This window comes from Hemitrygon akajei, chromosome 4, assembly GCF_048418815.1.
Source record: "Hemitrygon akajei chromosome 4, sHemAka1.3, whole genome shotgun sequence".
NCBI lineage: Eukaryota > Metazoa > Chordata > Chondrichthyes > Myliobatiformes > Dasyatidae > Hemitrygon > Hemitrygon akajei.
This window is the reverse complement of record NC_133127.1, coordinates 88,991,910-89,008,081: the sequence shown is the minus strand read 5'-3', so window position 1 is coordinate 89,008,081 and position 16,172 is coordinate 88,991,910. Positions and strand designations below refer to the sequence as shown.

The 16,172-nt window shown below is 39.5% G+C and overlaps 1 protein-coding gene across 3 annotated transcripts in view; it reads left to right on the top strand.

The window, feature by feature from the left end:
- Positions 1 to 11,828, top strand: part of glrbb (glycine receptor, beta b) — a 127,656-nt gene extending 115,828 nt beyond the window's left edge. For all 3 annotated transcript variants that reach the window (XM_073043024.1, XM_073043027.1, XM_073043026.1), the window contains one exon: positions 10,558 to 11,828. In XM_073043024.1, the coding sequence (XP_072899125.1) occupies positions 10,558 to 10,854 (297 nt within the window). In that variant the 3' untranslated portion in view covers positions 10,855 to 11,828. The remainder of the gene's footprint in view (positions 1 to 10,557) is intronic.
- The last annotated feature ends 4,344 nt before the right edge of the window (positions 11,829 to 16,172 follow it).

Sequence of the window (16,172 nt, the reverse complement as noted above, 5' to 3'; positions counted from 1 at the left end):
CATTGCTGGTATACTAACTGTCAGACTATCTCATTAAAAAGCTAATAGCTCAGTGTTATCCTTGACATTGATAAACAAAGGAGGAGATTGATAAGCGTTATTGCACTGTTTGTCCATACTGTGAAGCCTGTTCCATTGGCTGTTAGTAAACCATAAAGTCATTTGTCACACCACTCAAAGTTACTGCTATTTGAACAGTGATTAAGCATTTAGTAGTTTCACCAGACTAATATAAGTAAATGACATTATTGCTAAATTGCTTCAATGATAAAATGTCTCACAAATTTGAGAATGCACTAAACATCCATGTAATTCAAACTAAAAGTTTAATGTTTGTTTGGAACTTTACCAGAATATACTTTTTAAAATTTTATTAATAAACAGTCCATTAAGAAGCACAGGTGCCCTGTGATTAATACGCAATTTTATAAATTGTGTTACTGATGATTTCAGTTTCTTTCAACACGATATGGAAGTTGTTAGCTAAACAGTTGTCTGAGATCTACAGTTTGTTTGCAGAATTATTCTGACGCTTCATTAAAACTGGGACAATTGACATCATAATTCTTCTCAAAATTGAGTTGTATTGGCATTGGAGCTTACACATACAGTATATTCATTCCCACCCTTTAATTAACCAGTATTTCTTCCTGTGCTGGGCTCTTTCCAGTAGCTATAATGCAGGCTCATTGTCCCCAGAACCCCTTCCTGGCTCTGCAGCCATGATATCTCTGTTTACCCTTGTGTCCACACTCACTTCACTATCTCTGGCACCTTCCCTCCTGTCTCATTCTCCCTTTTTCTTCTCAAGCTCTTTAACTCAAACATCCATTCCCTCCTCTCTGATCTAGCTGTCTGTGACATCTCTTCCTTCCACTCCAGCTTTAACGAGCCCACCACTCCTTTCTGCTTCACCAACTTTTCTTCTCTCCACTTCAGCCTCAACTGCCTCTGTATTCCTTTCTGCCAAACAGTTCCCAACAACCCTTTTCTCCACTCCAGCTCTGCTGCATTTAACAGCCTTCCCATCTCTGACACTCACTGGCAATCTCTGAAAGGAACATCCTGCCATATATTTTCCAAACTCCTGTTGCATGCATTTCTGGGAATTCTGCTGCTTCAAAGCCTCTGCACTTATATCTGAGAGAGCAAAACTTGTGGACTCATGCCAGGTAAGTAAAGGTGGAGTAAAAATAACAACAGAGAAAGTTCAACATTCAAAGTACACATATTATCAAAGTAAGAAACAAGGGTTGGGTTTCCATATGGAAAAGTGGAAAATTAAGGCAAGAAAATAAACATAAACTAAGTTTCAGGCTCCACATCACTCAGCAGTTAAATTTTGCTTCTGTGCTCTTTTCAGTGGACGAAACAACATGCAGACTTGCTTCTTATTGTACTTGGAAATAAAGAATGGCTTGGGCATTGAGCACAGGGGAGATTTATGTGGAGAGAATCATTTTCGTCTGAAAAGATGTTCTCAATTTGCCAAGCCCATGGATTTGAGAGGCTTCAAAAAGAGTGTATGATTTCTTCCACTCCTTTATGTGCTGTGCCCTGTCTACCCTCTGAGGGCCCCCTATTGCACTGAACCTGTATCACATTTACATCATTTGGAGCTCTGGGGTTTAGTAAGTTCCCTTCACTCATCCTTTAATGATATCAACCCAACTTAATGCCATTAAACCTCTTTACTCCTGCTCTCAGTAAATCTCTTTCATCCTTTCATATCCTACCTTTTTGATGAAGCTTTGGTTCACACCCACTAAAAACCTCCGTAGAGCAGCATTGATTTTTCTGTCAGTGATTGTTAGTGAAATCTCCTTTGACATTTTCTCTGTTAAAGTCACCAACTAAGCGTCGGAGTGATCACAAAATGATTCGGCTTCAGCTTGTTTGCCAGTGATTTTGTGGTGAAAAACACATGATATTGAAAAGGCACATTCCAAAGAATCAGAATGAAATGAGTTGAGTTCACCAGGAAAGATGAAAAGCAAAACACTCCTCAACAGGTGATGGTGAATAAGAAAAATAAACACAAACTATTAGGAAATTCAGCCATGATTGAATGACAGTGCAGAGCCAAAGGACCGAAAGCTCTAACTCTGCTCCTGCGTCTGAGGTTGATAGTATCAAAATTATTACAAACTAAATGAATGGGCCTGTTTTCCCACTGGTGTGTCTCAGATGTATAGATCGAATGAGAGCAACAAATACAGTGGATCCCAGTTAATTGGGACACATCAGGGCCAGAACATTTTGGCCCAGTTAAGCGGCTACCTCCAATTAGCCAAAGTTTCATGGAAACAGTTAAAAAAGGATAAAGAGACAACCTATCATTTAACTGAGTAACACATTATGTGTTTAACTGAAATACAGAACAAATTAGAACACTATCAATACTACTACAGTACTGTAACACTATTAGTTCCTAATCGTTATTGACAGAGGAATCACTGCTGCGTTCTTTTGATTGACTGTAAATGGACAAAATCAGCACAGATTGCCTTTATGCAATGCTATCAATAATTGCATCCTCCAAATCTTCATTATCATGTTAACATTCAAAATGATTGTCAATACCATCAACTTCTTCATAGCTTCTAACTTGGAGTAGTGACATCATATCATTTTCACTCCCAGCCATTTCTGGTATCACCAAGCTTGAATGCTTGAAATGGCAATGAGCAAAACAGCTCTGAATTATTTTACTGCTTATCTCTCACCAACTATCAATGACAAAAATCACCGCCTTTTGAACACAGACACACACACAACTGATGAAATTTAACAACTGTTTGCTCTAAGCACAGTAGAGTGTCTAATGGCCACACAAGTGCATACGTCTAGTACTGGTTAGAAGCTGTCGGCAATAGTTTCTTGCCCCAATTAAGTGGCATTGTGTTGCAAATAAATGAAGGGAATCTCGCCTATTTTCAAGACTAGTTTTTGTTCTGTAAGAGTTGTCCCAAATAAAGAGCTGCCACAATTAACCAATTGCCCAGTTAACTGGAATCCACTGTCTAAGGTAATTAGCTAAGGAGCAGCATCTACCTGTGTCTGAATCAACAACTGCCTCTTCAGTAATTTAAAGATGACAGGTCAGGGGCTCCTTCGCTATTCTGTAAGGTTTTCCTCTATGGGATGTGCTCAACAATTTTGAAGACTTGAACTGCTCTGCGAGTGCGATATTGGATTCAGGGAGATTCAGCGTCCTCTGAAGTTGCAAATGACAATCCTAAGAGATGCGTTACTTACATGATACAGGAGTAAGGACCTCCAAGGGGACCACAACCTTGTAGGGTTTGGAGGTTTGCATGCCTCAATGACTCGGAGAGCTATGTTGGCTGGAAGCTGGTCCCTGTGCTTTGACTGTCGGTAGGGTCACCCATGCCAAACAGATCAAAGGGTAGAGGTCAGATTAAGAGTGGTTCAGCAGTCCTTCAGGTTCAGGGGTTCAGCTCAGGGCCAGCAATCCTACTGGTAAAACAAAATAGTTACGGAAACAGCAATGAAGAATCTGTGTGTGATGGTATGCGCTAATAGAGATGGAGGACCTTCACTGCTGCCCAAAGCGCCAGCAGTGTAAAGGGCAGTAAGTAAGCACAGGAGTAAGGAGTATCTCAATGCAGCTGGAAAGGGAAGAGGGAAATCCAGTTGTGCTCTGAATTGGAACAGATCATATTAATAACAATAGAGTGGAGGGGCTATCAAGAATTGGAAACTAAGTTAGAAGGACAATATAATATTTCTGATCGTGAAGAGCAGTTACCTTTTCCTGCAACTGGATAGATGCAGTGAGACATTGACCCTGCCCAGACTGAGAATTCACTAAATGACTCGGAGACCTTGAAGAGAATTGTGTGTCACCTCCAGAGGAGAAGCCTTGTTCTCCTGGTTCTACACAGCTTCCCACAAGGCACAAAAGTTGGATTTACAGTGCCACTGTGACTGTGTGTACCTAGTACTGACTGCTGCACCTTTGTGTCATCTATCTACAGCATGCCAATTACAGCAGTGTGAATTTAATAGGCCTTCACATGAAAACTTCCCGAGTCTTAACATCCTAAAGTGTGGAAACATGCTGTTTGGTCCGCCAGTCTGTGCTGACCATCCAGTACCCAAGTAGAACTAATCCCATTTTATGTTTGATGTTACGGCGTTCGCTGAGCTAGGCAATTAGCTTTCAGATGTTTCATCACCAGTCAAGCTGACATCGTCAGTGCGCAGTTGTTGGTGTTTCTCTCTGGGAGTGCTCGCGTTTATGTAGGTCCTCATTCACTTGCTTCAATCCTGATTGGCTACCCCTTCAGTTGACCTTTGAATTCTATTGGCTCACGGTTCTTTGGTTCTTAGGGGCAACTGTTTCGATACGTTTGTTCACAGAGTTATCAGAAGAGAACCCCATTTATAACGTTCAAGTTTGTTCTGCCTTTCTCAGCCTCTCAGATCATGGCTGATTTTCTTTCCGACTCCATTCTCCCACCTTCTCTCCATAGAGCTTAAACGGTCTACCAGTCAAGAGCCTATCAATCTCTCGCTTAAATGCACTCAATGAATTGGCCTCCTCCACCTTCTGTGACAGAGAAGTTCACAGATTCGCCACGCTCTGGCTGAAGGAAATCCTCAACACCTCAGTTTTAAAAGGGCATCCCTTTATTCAGAGGCTGTGTCCTCAGATTCTAGATTCTCTTGCTAATGGAAGCATCCTCTCCATGCCAAATCTGTTCAGACCTTTTAACATGCAGTAGGTTTCAAGAAATTGAAGAGGTTAGACATGCTTATCAGGTAGATTCCTAGCAGTCTTCTTCTTGATTTAGTGTTGTCCTCAGTGGCCTTTTTCCCGTGAGGAGGAGGAGGATATTTGCCTTAAGCCTTAAGATATTAAGCACAAGAGGGGCCTCAGTCTATTCTGGTTAGCCTCCATCTAATTGCTATTAACCTTTGCTAAGAATTATGAGATGAGACTATGTGTTGATGTCAATGATGGCTCCCTATAAAAGAGGGAGTGAGAGAGAGAATAGCTTTAACTGTAGGGCTGTGTTGGATTGTGTGTATGTTTTAATTAGTAGCTGTACAAACAATTAATATCTGATGGTAACAAGCCATCTGCTGGAACAACTCAGTGGTACAGTCAAGCTCTCTTTAATGCATCTTGTGCTAATCCTGTATTACCTCATTATCTAGGATCTGCCCTTTTACTAGACCATATGTATGCCATTTCTTGCCAACTGTGGCAACACTGGTTACCCTGGCAAAGGGCTGAAGCCCTGATCTGACTGCTACCTTGTAGGCTTCTGGGAGCTGACTGAACTTCACACGGTAGCTAACGGGATGGTTAAATTGTAAGGAAGCATTTGGTGTCAGGTATGCAATGTCAGGAAATGGTATCTCAGTCTTTTCAGAGAGACCAAAATAGTCATAGGTATTCCATGCAACTTTTCTTAATTCTCCAAGTACTAACTAAACCTATTTGCATAAGGAGCTACCTATTAAAAAAAAGCTATATCGTATTTACAGCAATGAATTGCTGTAACTGACTAAATTACTGGAGACTGAAGCTGAAAAATACAGATAATTTTTGTTCTTCATGAGAATCAGGCATCTTTTTTGGAGGCTCTCCCAACAGAGTCTTCCTGAACTTAAAGTACATCAAGTTCTTATATTCTTAAGAACAAAGATAATAGCAGGTGGATTCAGTACAATTTCAGATGCTACAGTGACATTGTTTTGACAAATAAATCCACTGACTACATATTTACTATAGGCTCACACTCTAACTGACCACTCTGAATGTTCAAACACCTTTGCCAGTTCCAAGTTATTTACGTAGATGGTCTATAAGCTTCTGAGGACAGAGAACACAGGCACCCGAAGTTAGCATTGTGAAGGCTGGCTGTCTGGGTATACAACTATTCTAGTTTTTGCTAGATGGGGAATATGACCATTTTGTTGTGCTAAGTAACAAAATAAGCCTGCTCTGGATGCTTACTTCATCTCAGTCACAATAGTGCAAAATAACTTAACAGGCGCTGTTTTACACTGGTTTATAGGCTCATAAACAGAGCCCCATGGCCTGACATTTGGCTGATGCATACAAGAATGTGTTATGGTCACGTCAGTTTACAAACCATATCTCTTTGACAGCTGCCTACTGTAGGCCAGTAACCCTTGCTCTGTAGATGATACTGTTTTTGCTTGCATAGTTCTTTTATTTTCAAAACTGATTACTGCTTGTAGTTTTACATCCAAACAGGTTTTTGTCAAAGACTGGTTCTAGTTTGTATTACTGTCTGTTATCCACATAATTCCCTAGCTCCTGAATAACTCTGACATGCACAATGTGACATTAATAAAGGAAAGGAACGGGGGAATGATACATTAGAAAGACTTGATTTGTTGGGATTACTGTGATCTGCCTGCAGAAAAATCAGGATCAGATAGGAACCATTGCAAGATATAATATATTTCAAAAATGTGAAGGAAAGTGGATGGCTGAATTTATTAGGGAGTGCAGCGAAAAGCATATTGTAATCAAGAAGACAAGAAAATAATTAAAGTTTAATTAAGAATCTATCACATAAACAGAGGTTATCCACAAACCACCTAATAGTGGAAGGGGGAGGGGGTAGAGTGTGAACCAACAAAGACTTCAATGAAATTGCAACTGTAACATTATATTGATTTCTCTGTCCCAAGATTAATTGACCAATGTAGGGAAATAAGGTAATGAAATGGAGTTTTCATTAACACAAAGGATTCTGCAGGTGCTGCAAATTTTGAGCAACAGACACAAAATGCTGGAGGAACTCAGCAAATGAGGTAGCATCTATGGAGGACAGAAGACAGCCGTTAGAGTCACCCATAACTGGGGTGCCATTATAATACAGCATCTGTGATATGCCTTTATGGTCGGCATATATAAATGATCAATTCAACAATTTGTTTCGTGTTTAGTGTCTTGTATCATTGCATTCCAGAACACTCAAATAGATTTTCATTACAATCTCCACCCTCTCCACCCTGAACGTATTGATTTAATATACAGTACTTTCCAATGCCTTAGCATGGAATGGCAGTCAGAACTTTACTCTTAGTTAAGTTTATTATTAAAAACAGCAATTTCCCTAACAAACTGGCAGCGTAGCCTAAACATCACTGGATTTTAAGTAATTTATAATTGTAAAATATGAAAACAATGACATGAGATTTTTGTGTTCCATTAAGTTAATATAAACTTTCAAATAAGTTTAACTTTTTTTTAAATGACATTAAGTTAAATTAATTAACAATGAATCTTTTTGTCATATGTTGTTAAGAATCTAATTGCCAGTTTTGTATTCTGAATAATATAGATCAGAATCTAAACACAAGAGACCCTTCAGATGCCAGAAATCCAGAGCAACACACACAAAATACTGGAGGAACTCAGCAGGTCAGACAGCATCTGTGGAAATAAATGAACAGTCAGTGTAGGCTGAGACCCTTCTTCAGGTCTGGAAACGAAGGGAGAAGAAGCAAGAATAAGAAGGTGCAGGGAGGACAATCTGGAAGATGACAGGTGAACCCGGGTTGGCGGGGGAGGGAGGATGGAGCAAAAGGCTGTGAGGTGCTAAGTGGTAAAGGCAAAGGGCTGAAGAAGAAGGAATCTCGTAGGAGAGGAGAGTGGATGGACCATGGCCAAAAGGGAAAGAGGAGGGGCACCAGGGGGAGGTGATAAGCAGGTGAGGAAAAGAAGCCCGAATGGGGAAATAAAGAAGCAAGAAGCCCAGAGTAGGGAATGAAGAAGGAAAGAGAAGGGGAAAATAATTATCGGAAGTTTGAGAAATCAATGTTCATGCCATCAGGTTGGAGGCCACTCTGGCCTATTACCTTTCTGCCTCATCTGCCTATCAGCTGCCCTGGTGCCCCTCCTCCTTCTCTTTCTCCCATGATCCACTCTCTTCTCCTATCCTCTGTAGTCCTTTAGCTTTTCAACCTAACAACTCGCAGCTACTTAATACAACCCCTTCCCCACCCACCTGGCTACACCTTCTAACTTGCCCTCCTCCCCCTGCCCCCACATTCTTACTCCGGCTTCTTCCTCCTTCCTTTCCAGTCCTGATGAAAGGCCTCGGCATAAAACATTGACTGTTTATTCATGTCCATAGATGCCTCTTGACCTGCTGAGTTCCACCAGCATTTTGTGTGTGTTGCTCCAGATAAAAATCTGCAGATCCTCATTCAAATGTTTCAAATATGTCTCAAATTTCAAAGCAAATTTACTATCAAAGTACGTATATGCCACCATTAATTTTCTCGTGGGTATTCACAGTAAGTACAAAGAAACACAATGGAATCAGTGAAAGGCCATACATAACACACAGACAAACAACCAATGTGCAAAAGACAACAAACTCTGCAAATACTAAAAGGAAAAAAAGAGTAAATAATAATATTAATAATAAATAAGCAATAAACATTGAGAACTTGAGATGAAGAGTCCTTAAGAGAGAGTGCTCAAGTTGTGGGAGCAGTTCTGTGATGGGGTGAGTGAAGTTATTCCCTCTGGTTCAAGAGCCTGATGGTTGAGGGGTAATAACTGCTCCTGAAGCTGGTGATATGGGTCATGAGGCTCCTGTTGGCTGCACTGAGAAATAGCATGGCCTGAATAGTGGGGGTACTTGATGGTGGGTGCTGCTTTCCTCCAAACGGCACTCCGTGTAGATCTACACTGTGGTGGGGAGGGTTTTACCCATGATGGGTGGGGCTGTATCCATACTTTTTGTAGGCTTTTCCATTCAAGGCCATTGGCATTTTCATACCAGGCCACGATGCAGCCAATCAATCTTCTATACATCGCTCACATATAGATCTTTGTCAAAGTTTTAGGTGTCATGGTAAATCCTCGTAAATGTCTAAAAAAGTAGAAGTGCTTCCTTGCTTTCTTTGAAAAGGCACTTATGTGCTGGACCCAGGACAGATCTTTGAAGTACTAACCGAGTAATTTAAAGTTGCTGAGATCTCCTCCTCTGAATCCCTGATGAGGACTGACTCTTAGATCTCTGTTTCTCTCCACCTATAGTCAACAATCAGCTCCCTAGTCTTGCTGACATTGACTGAGAGGTTGTTGTTGTGGCACCACTCGGGTAGGTTTTCAATCTCCCTCCTATATGCTGAATAATCACCACCTTTGATTTGGCCAGTAAGTGGTGTCGTCACCAAACTTAAATTAGGCATTGGAGCTGTGCTTTGCCTCACAGTCATTACTATAAAGCCAGATGAGCAGGGGGCTAAGCACACAGCCTTGTGGTGCACCTGTGCTGATGGTGATTGTGGAGGAGATGTTGTTGCCAGTCTGAACTGACTGGGCTCTGCAAGTGAGGAATTCGAGTGTCCAGTTGCATAAGGAGGTGCTGAGGCCAAGGTCTTGGAGATTATTGATTTGTTTTTGAGAGGGTGACAGTATTGAATGTTTGTGTTTGCAGTTACCTTTGCTCTGATATGATGTAATAACCATTCGTTATTACATCGTTATTACACATAATAGCCACATAACCATTCGTCATGAAAATCAAATGTCATATCATTAGGTGGTTTAAGAGTGTTTTTCAGATTTATTCATTTATAGGGTACAGAAGAGGTTTACTAGGATGCTGCTATAGGTAGAGTTTGGATAAACTTGTTTTCTCTGGAACATCAGAGACCGGATAGAATTATGAGCGGCATAAATAGATGGTTAAGATCTTTTCCCAGGTATAAATGCAAAATATATCAGGAAATCCATTTATGATGACACAAGGAAAGTTCAAAGGATTTGTGTGGGGCAAGTTCTACAACACAAAGTAACAGGTGTTGGAATGGATTGCTGGAGATGGAGTGGTAGAATTAGATACAATATTGGTGCTTAAGACACTGTCAGGCACATGAATATGCAGGGAATCGAAGAATATGATCATATACAAGCAGAAGAGATTTAGTTTAATTCAACATCATGGGCTGAAGGACTTACTTCTGTGCTGTACTATTCTATGTATATGAATGGTGCATGGATAAATTCTGCTGTGGATTACTGTGTTTTTTTTTCAAATACTCCACTCAATACATACTTAGCCTCTAGACATAATCCACCACATATAAAACCCAAAATTAGTGGTCACTTTGTAAGAAAATTAAAGTTTATACTACTATTTTTCAGGGAACTGCCCAAATATTTTTGGTGTAATTTTGGAAATTATTTTATACACCAAGTTCAAAGACAGTACCTTATCCTTTAAGCACAATGTTTTGGAAAACTTGTAAGTAAAAGTCTGTACTGAAATCATGTTCAATTATGTTGGTTCTCAATTGCCTGGCTGAGAATTGTAGCTGGATTTTACTACCTTGTGGCGCCACACATTGGTATGTGAGTGTATTGCACCACAATCACAATTTACTTTCGTTCAATTTACCATGGCCATTTAAACAAAGGAATTATGTGAATTGTATAGTTAAATGTCAATATTTAGGATCGTGGCTATGGTGATATTGGTTACATTGATGCTAAATCTCAACAATTTATATTCTGTGTTATGTTAGGTTGCTGAAACAAGATGCAAAAAGGTTTGCACTTCCAAATCTGACCTGAGATCCAATGACTTCAGTATTGTTGGCAGCTTGCCTCGGGACTTTGAATTGTCCAACTATGATTGCTATGGAAAACCCATTGAAGTTAACAATGGTCTTGGGAAACTTCAGTTAAAAAATAATAAGAAGCCTCCACCTCCAAAGCCTGTCATCCCAACTGAAGCGAAACGGATCGACCTCTATGCAAGAGCTTTGTTTCCGTTCTGCTTCCTCTTTTTTAATGTCATATACTGGTCTGCATATCTATGAACATTCCATTGTTCTGTTTCGTTGTATGAGAAATATCAAAGAATGGCATCTCTCAAGCATATTTTTTCATTCTAAACGCTTTGTGATTAAAAGTTGATTTGAAACCAAATGTATTCATGTCAAATTTGAATGAAAGCATGAAATTGCAATGCAAATATTCTAACCAAACTATGCTGTATGTTGCTGTACAGCACCCAGTTCATGAAAACTGAACTACATTGTAATCATTCTCCTATTCTCGGAATAACATGTTGATGATGTTGTGATAGGTCATTGAAAGTGTGTTGAAAGTTTGATGTTACTTTTAATTGAGCACGCTTAATGTTCCTAAGGTATGAATTTATGAAAAATTTTACGTTCCATATCGTAAGTGAAGTTTGTTTTGAAATCATGTTGCCACAACCTGTCCTTCAGTTTTGGATCGAAAGTGAGCTTTTGTTCATACCACTGCCATTTGTAAATGAGAAAAATATAGTATATATTTCTCCATTTGTCAAAGTTTGATAGTTAAATTGCCAAGTCTATTGAGATGTTGTAATATTAAATATAAAATGTATATCAATAATGGCTTTTGTTTCAACAGTGAGTAATATAAATACATGTTATATGACATATACAATACAACTTCAGCAATATCTGAAATCAAATAGAACATTTAGGTGGTATCTGTGTATGAATAATGTCCTTACAAAAGAGATTATAGAGAAATAAAGAAATGTGCACAAATTGTGTACCTGATGCTTTCATTCCATGCACTGATTGAAAATATATTAGCTGCTGTATAATGTCAGTGCACTTTATAACAGCTTCTATTAAGTTTGATAGCATTTATGTATTTATGGTGCACATAATAGGCCACACACAGCTATATATATAAAATACAATGTGTTGGCAGTGATCTGTAAGATATAATACTGCAGGATTCTACCCAAAATATACTTGCTTTGTATAATAAACATAATTTATTCCAGAAATGTTTTGCTCCAAATTCTTCCAATAATTATCCATTCAAGAAATTGTAGTTTTTGAAGCCATATTATAAAATTCACAAAGTATAGTAATAGTTCATCAAAAATGTTCCCTGAGAATCATTGGAACCCAGTATGTAATTGTTACAATGAACATCAATAGCTTCAGGTGGAGGATGATTGGGAGGGTGTTTGGGTGGAAGTACACCTGTCACTTATGCAGTTATGTAGATATTGAACTTCAAAATGCAACTCTGATTCCAGTTAGAGTAAATTAATTCTGGGCAATATAGGCTGCAATGTTATTACTAAGCTGCTTTTCTCCTCCACTTTTATTCCATGGGTAAAACTATAGCAAGACACTTATATTCTGAATAATGCTTGTCTAATGTCTGAAAAACAAGACCATGGCCAGGTGAGTATTAACCAGCTTAGCCTGCACTGGTTAAGTTACTTGGGTAATAATGCAAGGACATGAATTCAAAACTCACCGTATCAACATTCAGTTAACGATACAGGTTGAGCACCCCTTATCCAAAATACTTGTGGCCGGAAATGTTTTGGTTTTCAGATTTTGGAATATTTGCATCTATATAATGAGATACCATGGGGATGGGACATAAGTCTAAAGATAAAATCCATTTATGTTACATATACAGCTTATGCATACACCCAAAGATAGTTTTATATAATATTTTTAATAATTTTGTGCATGAAACAATAATGCGTACATTGAACCATCAGCAAGGTAAGTTATCTCACCTCGGCTGCTGAAGTGGACAGTCAGTGGCCGTTTGGCATCTCCATACTTTCAACTCTGAATTTATGTACTGCTGGTAAGCCGTCTTTGTCTTACACTTGTTCATGACGCATATGTACTGATACCGCCGTTCAGCATGTTAGATTTTCATCAGCGACGATCTTGGCAAGCTCATCACTTGGTCCGAAACGTCAACTGTACTTTTCTCCATAGGTGCTGCCTGGTCTGCTGAGTTCCTCCAGCATTTTGTATGTGTTGCTTGGATTTGCAGCATCTGCAGATTTTCTCTCGTTTGTGACTGAATTTCTCTACTGTTTCATGATCAGCAGACGCATTATCACCACAAGTGTTTAAAAATTTAATGCAGTGACTTTCTTAAACTTCTGCAAACAGTCTGATGAATATTCACAATTATCTTCAATTTTCAGTTCATTGTGATAGATGTTAACGAAAAGAGTGTACAGGAGTGAGATAGACCAGTTAGTTGAGTGGTGTTGCAGCAACAACCTTGCACCTCACGTCAGCAAGACAAAAGACCTGTGGATTTCAGAAAGGGCAAGATGAGGGATCACAAACCAATCCTCATAAAGGGATCAGAGGTGGAGAGAGTGAGCAATTTCAAGTTTCTGTGTGTCAATACCTCTGAGGACCTGACCTGGATGCAACATATTGATGCAGCTATAAAGCAGGCAAGACAATGGTTATTTTTCATTTAGGAGTTTGAGAAGATTTGGTTTGTCAGCTAAAACACACAAAAACTTCTCCAAATGTACCATAGAGAGCATTCAGACTGGCTGCATCATCGTCTGGTGTGGGGTGGGGGGAGGGGCGCTACTGCACAAGATTGAAGTAAGTTGCAAAAACTTGGAAAATCAGTCAGCCCCATCATGGGTTCTAGCCTCCGTAGTATTCAAGAGATTTTCAAAGCGTGGTGCCTTAGGAAGGCGACATCCATCATTAAGGATCCCCTCTGCACAAGACATGACCTCCTCAGACTGTTATTGTTGGGTAGGAGGTGACAGAAGCCTGAAAGCACACACTCAGTGATTCAGGAACAGCTTCTTTCCCTCTGCCATAGGATTTCTAAATGGACATTGAACCCGTGAGCATTAACTCACTACATTTTTATTTCTGTTATTTTGCTCTACTTATTTTAACAACTATTTTATAGACACATATATACTTAATGTAACATTTTTTTCTCTATATCATATATTTCATTATTCTGCTGTCGTAAAGTTAACAAATTTCACAACAGATGCTGGTGATATTAAACCTGATTCTGATTCTGATCTTTGCTTGTTTCATGATCTGCATACTATTAAGTGGCATGTATTCACTCCAACACTGATGAATCCACTCTTTCAATACACAATTGAGAACTTCATTTTTTTGCTTCAAGCAGTCTTTTTCTATTTTTCATTAACTTCTGTTCATTACATATGTGAAGCCACTTCTCAGAACTGTCTGTGGTGTGCGGAGACCTGTGCATCGCCTGGGAACCTTCCCAGCACCTTGTCAAATTTTCCATTTGTGACATCGTCAGCGCTCAAATAATTTTTGGATTTTAGAGGTTTTGTATTTTGGAATTTCAGCTAAGTTGTGCTCAACCTGTATGCATTTTACTTTAAAAAATAGTGATTACCCCACAGTCTATTGGGTTGTCATAAAGAAAAACACATCTGCCCAATCAGTCTACTCTCAATCATAAAAATACTGGGAGCCTTTGTCATCAATAACCCACTTACCAATGCCAGTGTGGGTTTCATGAGGACCATTAAACTCTACACCAAACATGCATTAAACTGGGTATCAGAGAGCAGATTGTCTAAAATCAATCACGTGCTCAGTGCTATGTTTCGAAGGAGAAATATAAAACAGTCACTGTACAGTATTTTTAAATTTGGAAAGACTGACTTCTCAGCAATGAGATAATAAAGGGCACAGTCAATTATACAGATCAAGTGTGTGAATTGTACAGCTAAATGCTGCTGTAAGTGATTATAACCATGGTGATACTGCTTCTAGATAATGGGCAAAAAAATCGAGGAGAGGCGGAATCTGCAAAAACGGATGTGTTACCTCAAAAACAGATCTCTGCAAAATATGATGCACTCCAATTTTTACCATCCCACCCACTCCATCTTTCACACAAATTATTAAGAATACCTATTTCTAATGTAATTTATAGGGACTTCCAGAAGTTGAGACTCTAAGAAATGACGGAAATTGAAGCTTGTGGAATTGAAGGTAACCTGCTGCTAAGATTAGGACCCTTGGAATAATAACCCTTGACTGAGACTTGGAATAATGGGCAGATACTGACACTATCAGGATGTTACAGAGATGTCTTGTAATGATGCGTGCCGGATCTCAATTAGTTATCATAAATATCATTAATTACTAGCATGATTGGCAAGAAAGCTTCATTTACACGACATTCATTGACACAAATACATTGGGAAATTTAAGCAGTCTTGGTGGGACCTGTACAAGAGAGATGGGTTACACCTGAGCTACAAGGGGACCAATATACTTGCAGGGAGGTTTGCTAGTGTTATTGGGGAGGATTTAAACTAGATTTGCAGGGAGATGGGAACCAGAGTGCCAGAGTAGATAATGGAACAGGGGTAAAAATAAATGATGTTAGTAGTTCATGCAAAGTCATAAATAGTAAGGTTGTGTGTGGTGGTAACAATCTTCTGAGGTGTGTATATTTCAATGCAAGGAGTATTGTGGGAAAGGCAGATGAGCTGAGGGCCTGGATTGACACATGGAATTATGACATCATAGCCATTACTGAAACTTGGCTACAGGAGGGGCAGGACTAGCAGCTCAATGTTCCAGGGTTCCGATGTTTCAGACGTGATAGAGGCAGAGGGATGAAGGGTGTGGGGGGGGGGGGTCGCTTTGCTAGTCAGGGAAAATATTACAGCAGTGCTTCGGCAGGAAAGATTAGAGGGCTTGCCTACTGAGGCCATATGGGTGGAGCTGAGAAACAGGAAAGGTATGACCACATTAATAGGGTTGTATTATAGACCACCCAATAGTCAGTGAGAATTGGAGGAGCAAATCTGCAGAGAGATAACAGACAACTGCAGGAGACAGAAAGTTGTGATAGTGGGGAATTTTAATTTTCCGCACATTGATTGGGACTCCCATACTGTTAAAGGTCTAGATGGGTTAGAGTTTGTGAAATGTGTTCAGGAAAGTTTTCTAAATCAATATATAGATGTACCAACTAGGGAGGATGCAATATTAGATCTCCTATTAGGAAATGAGTTAGGGCAGGTAACGGAAGTGTGTGTAGGGGAACACTTTGGTTCCAGTGATCATAAGGTCATTAGTTTCAACTTGATCATGGATAAAGATAGATCTGGTCCTCGGGTTGAAGTTCTAAACTGGAAAAAGGCCAAATTTGAAGAAATGAGAAAGGATCTAAAAAGTGTAGATTGAGACAGGTTGTTCTCTGGCAAGGATGTGATTGGTAAGTGGGAGGCCTTCAAAGGAGAAATTTTGAGAGTGCAGAGTTTGTACGTTCCTGTCAGGGTTAAAGGCAAAACAAATAAAAATAAGGAACCTTGGTTCTC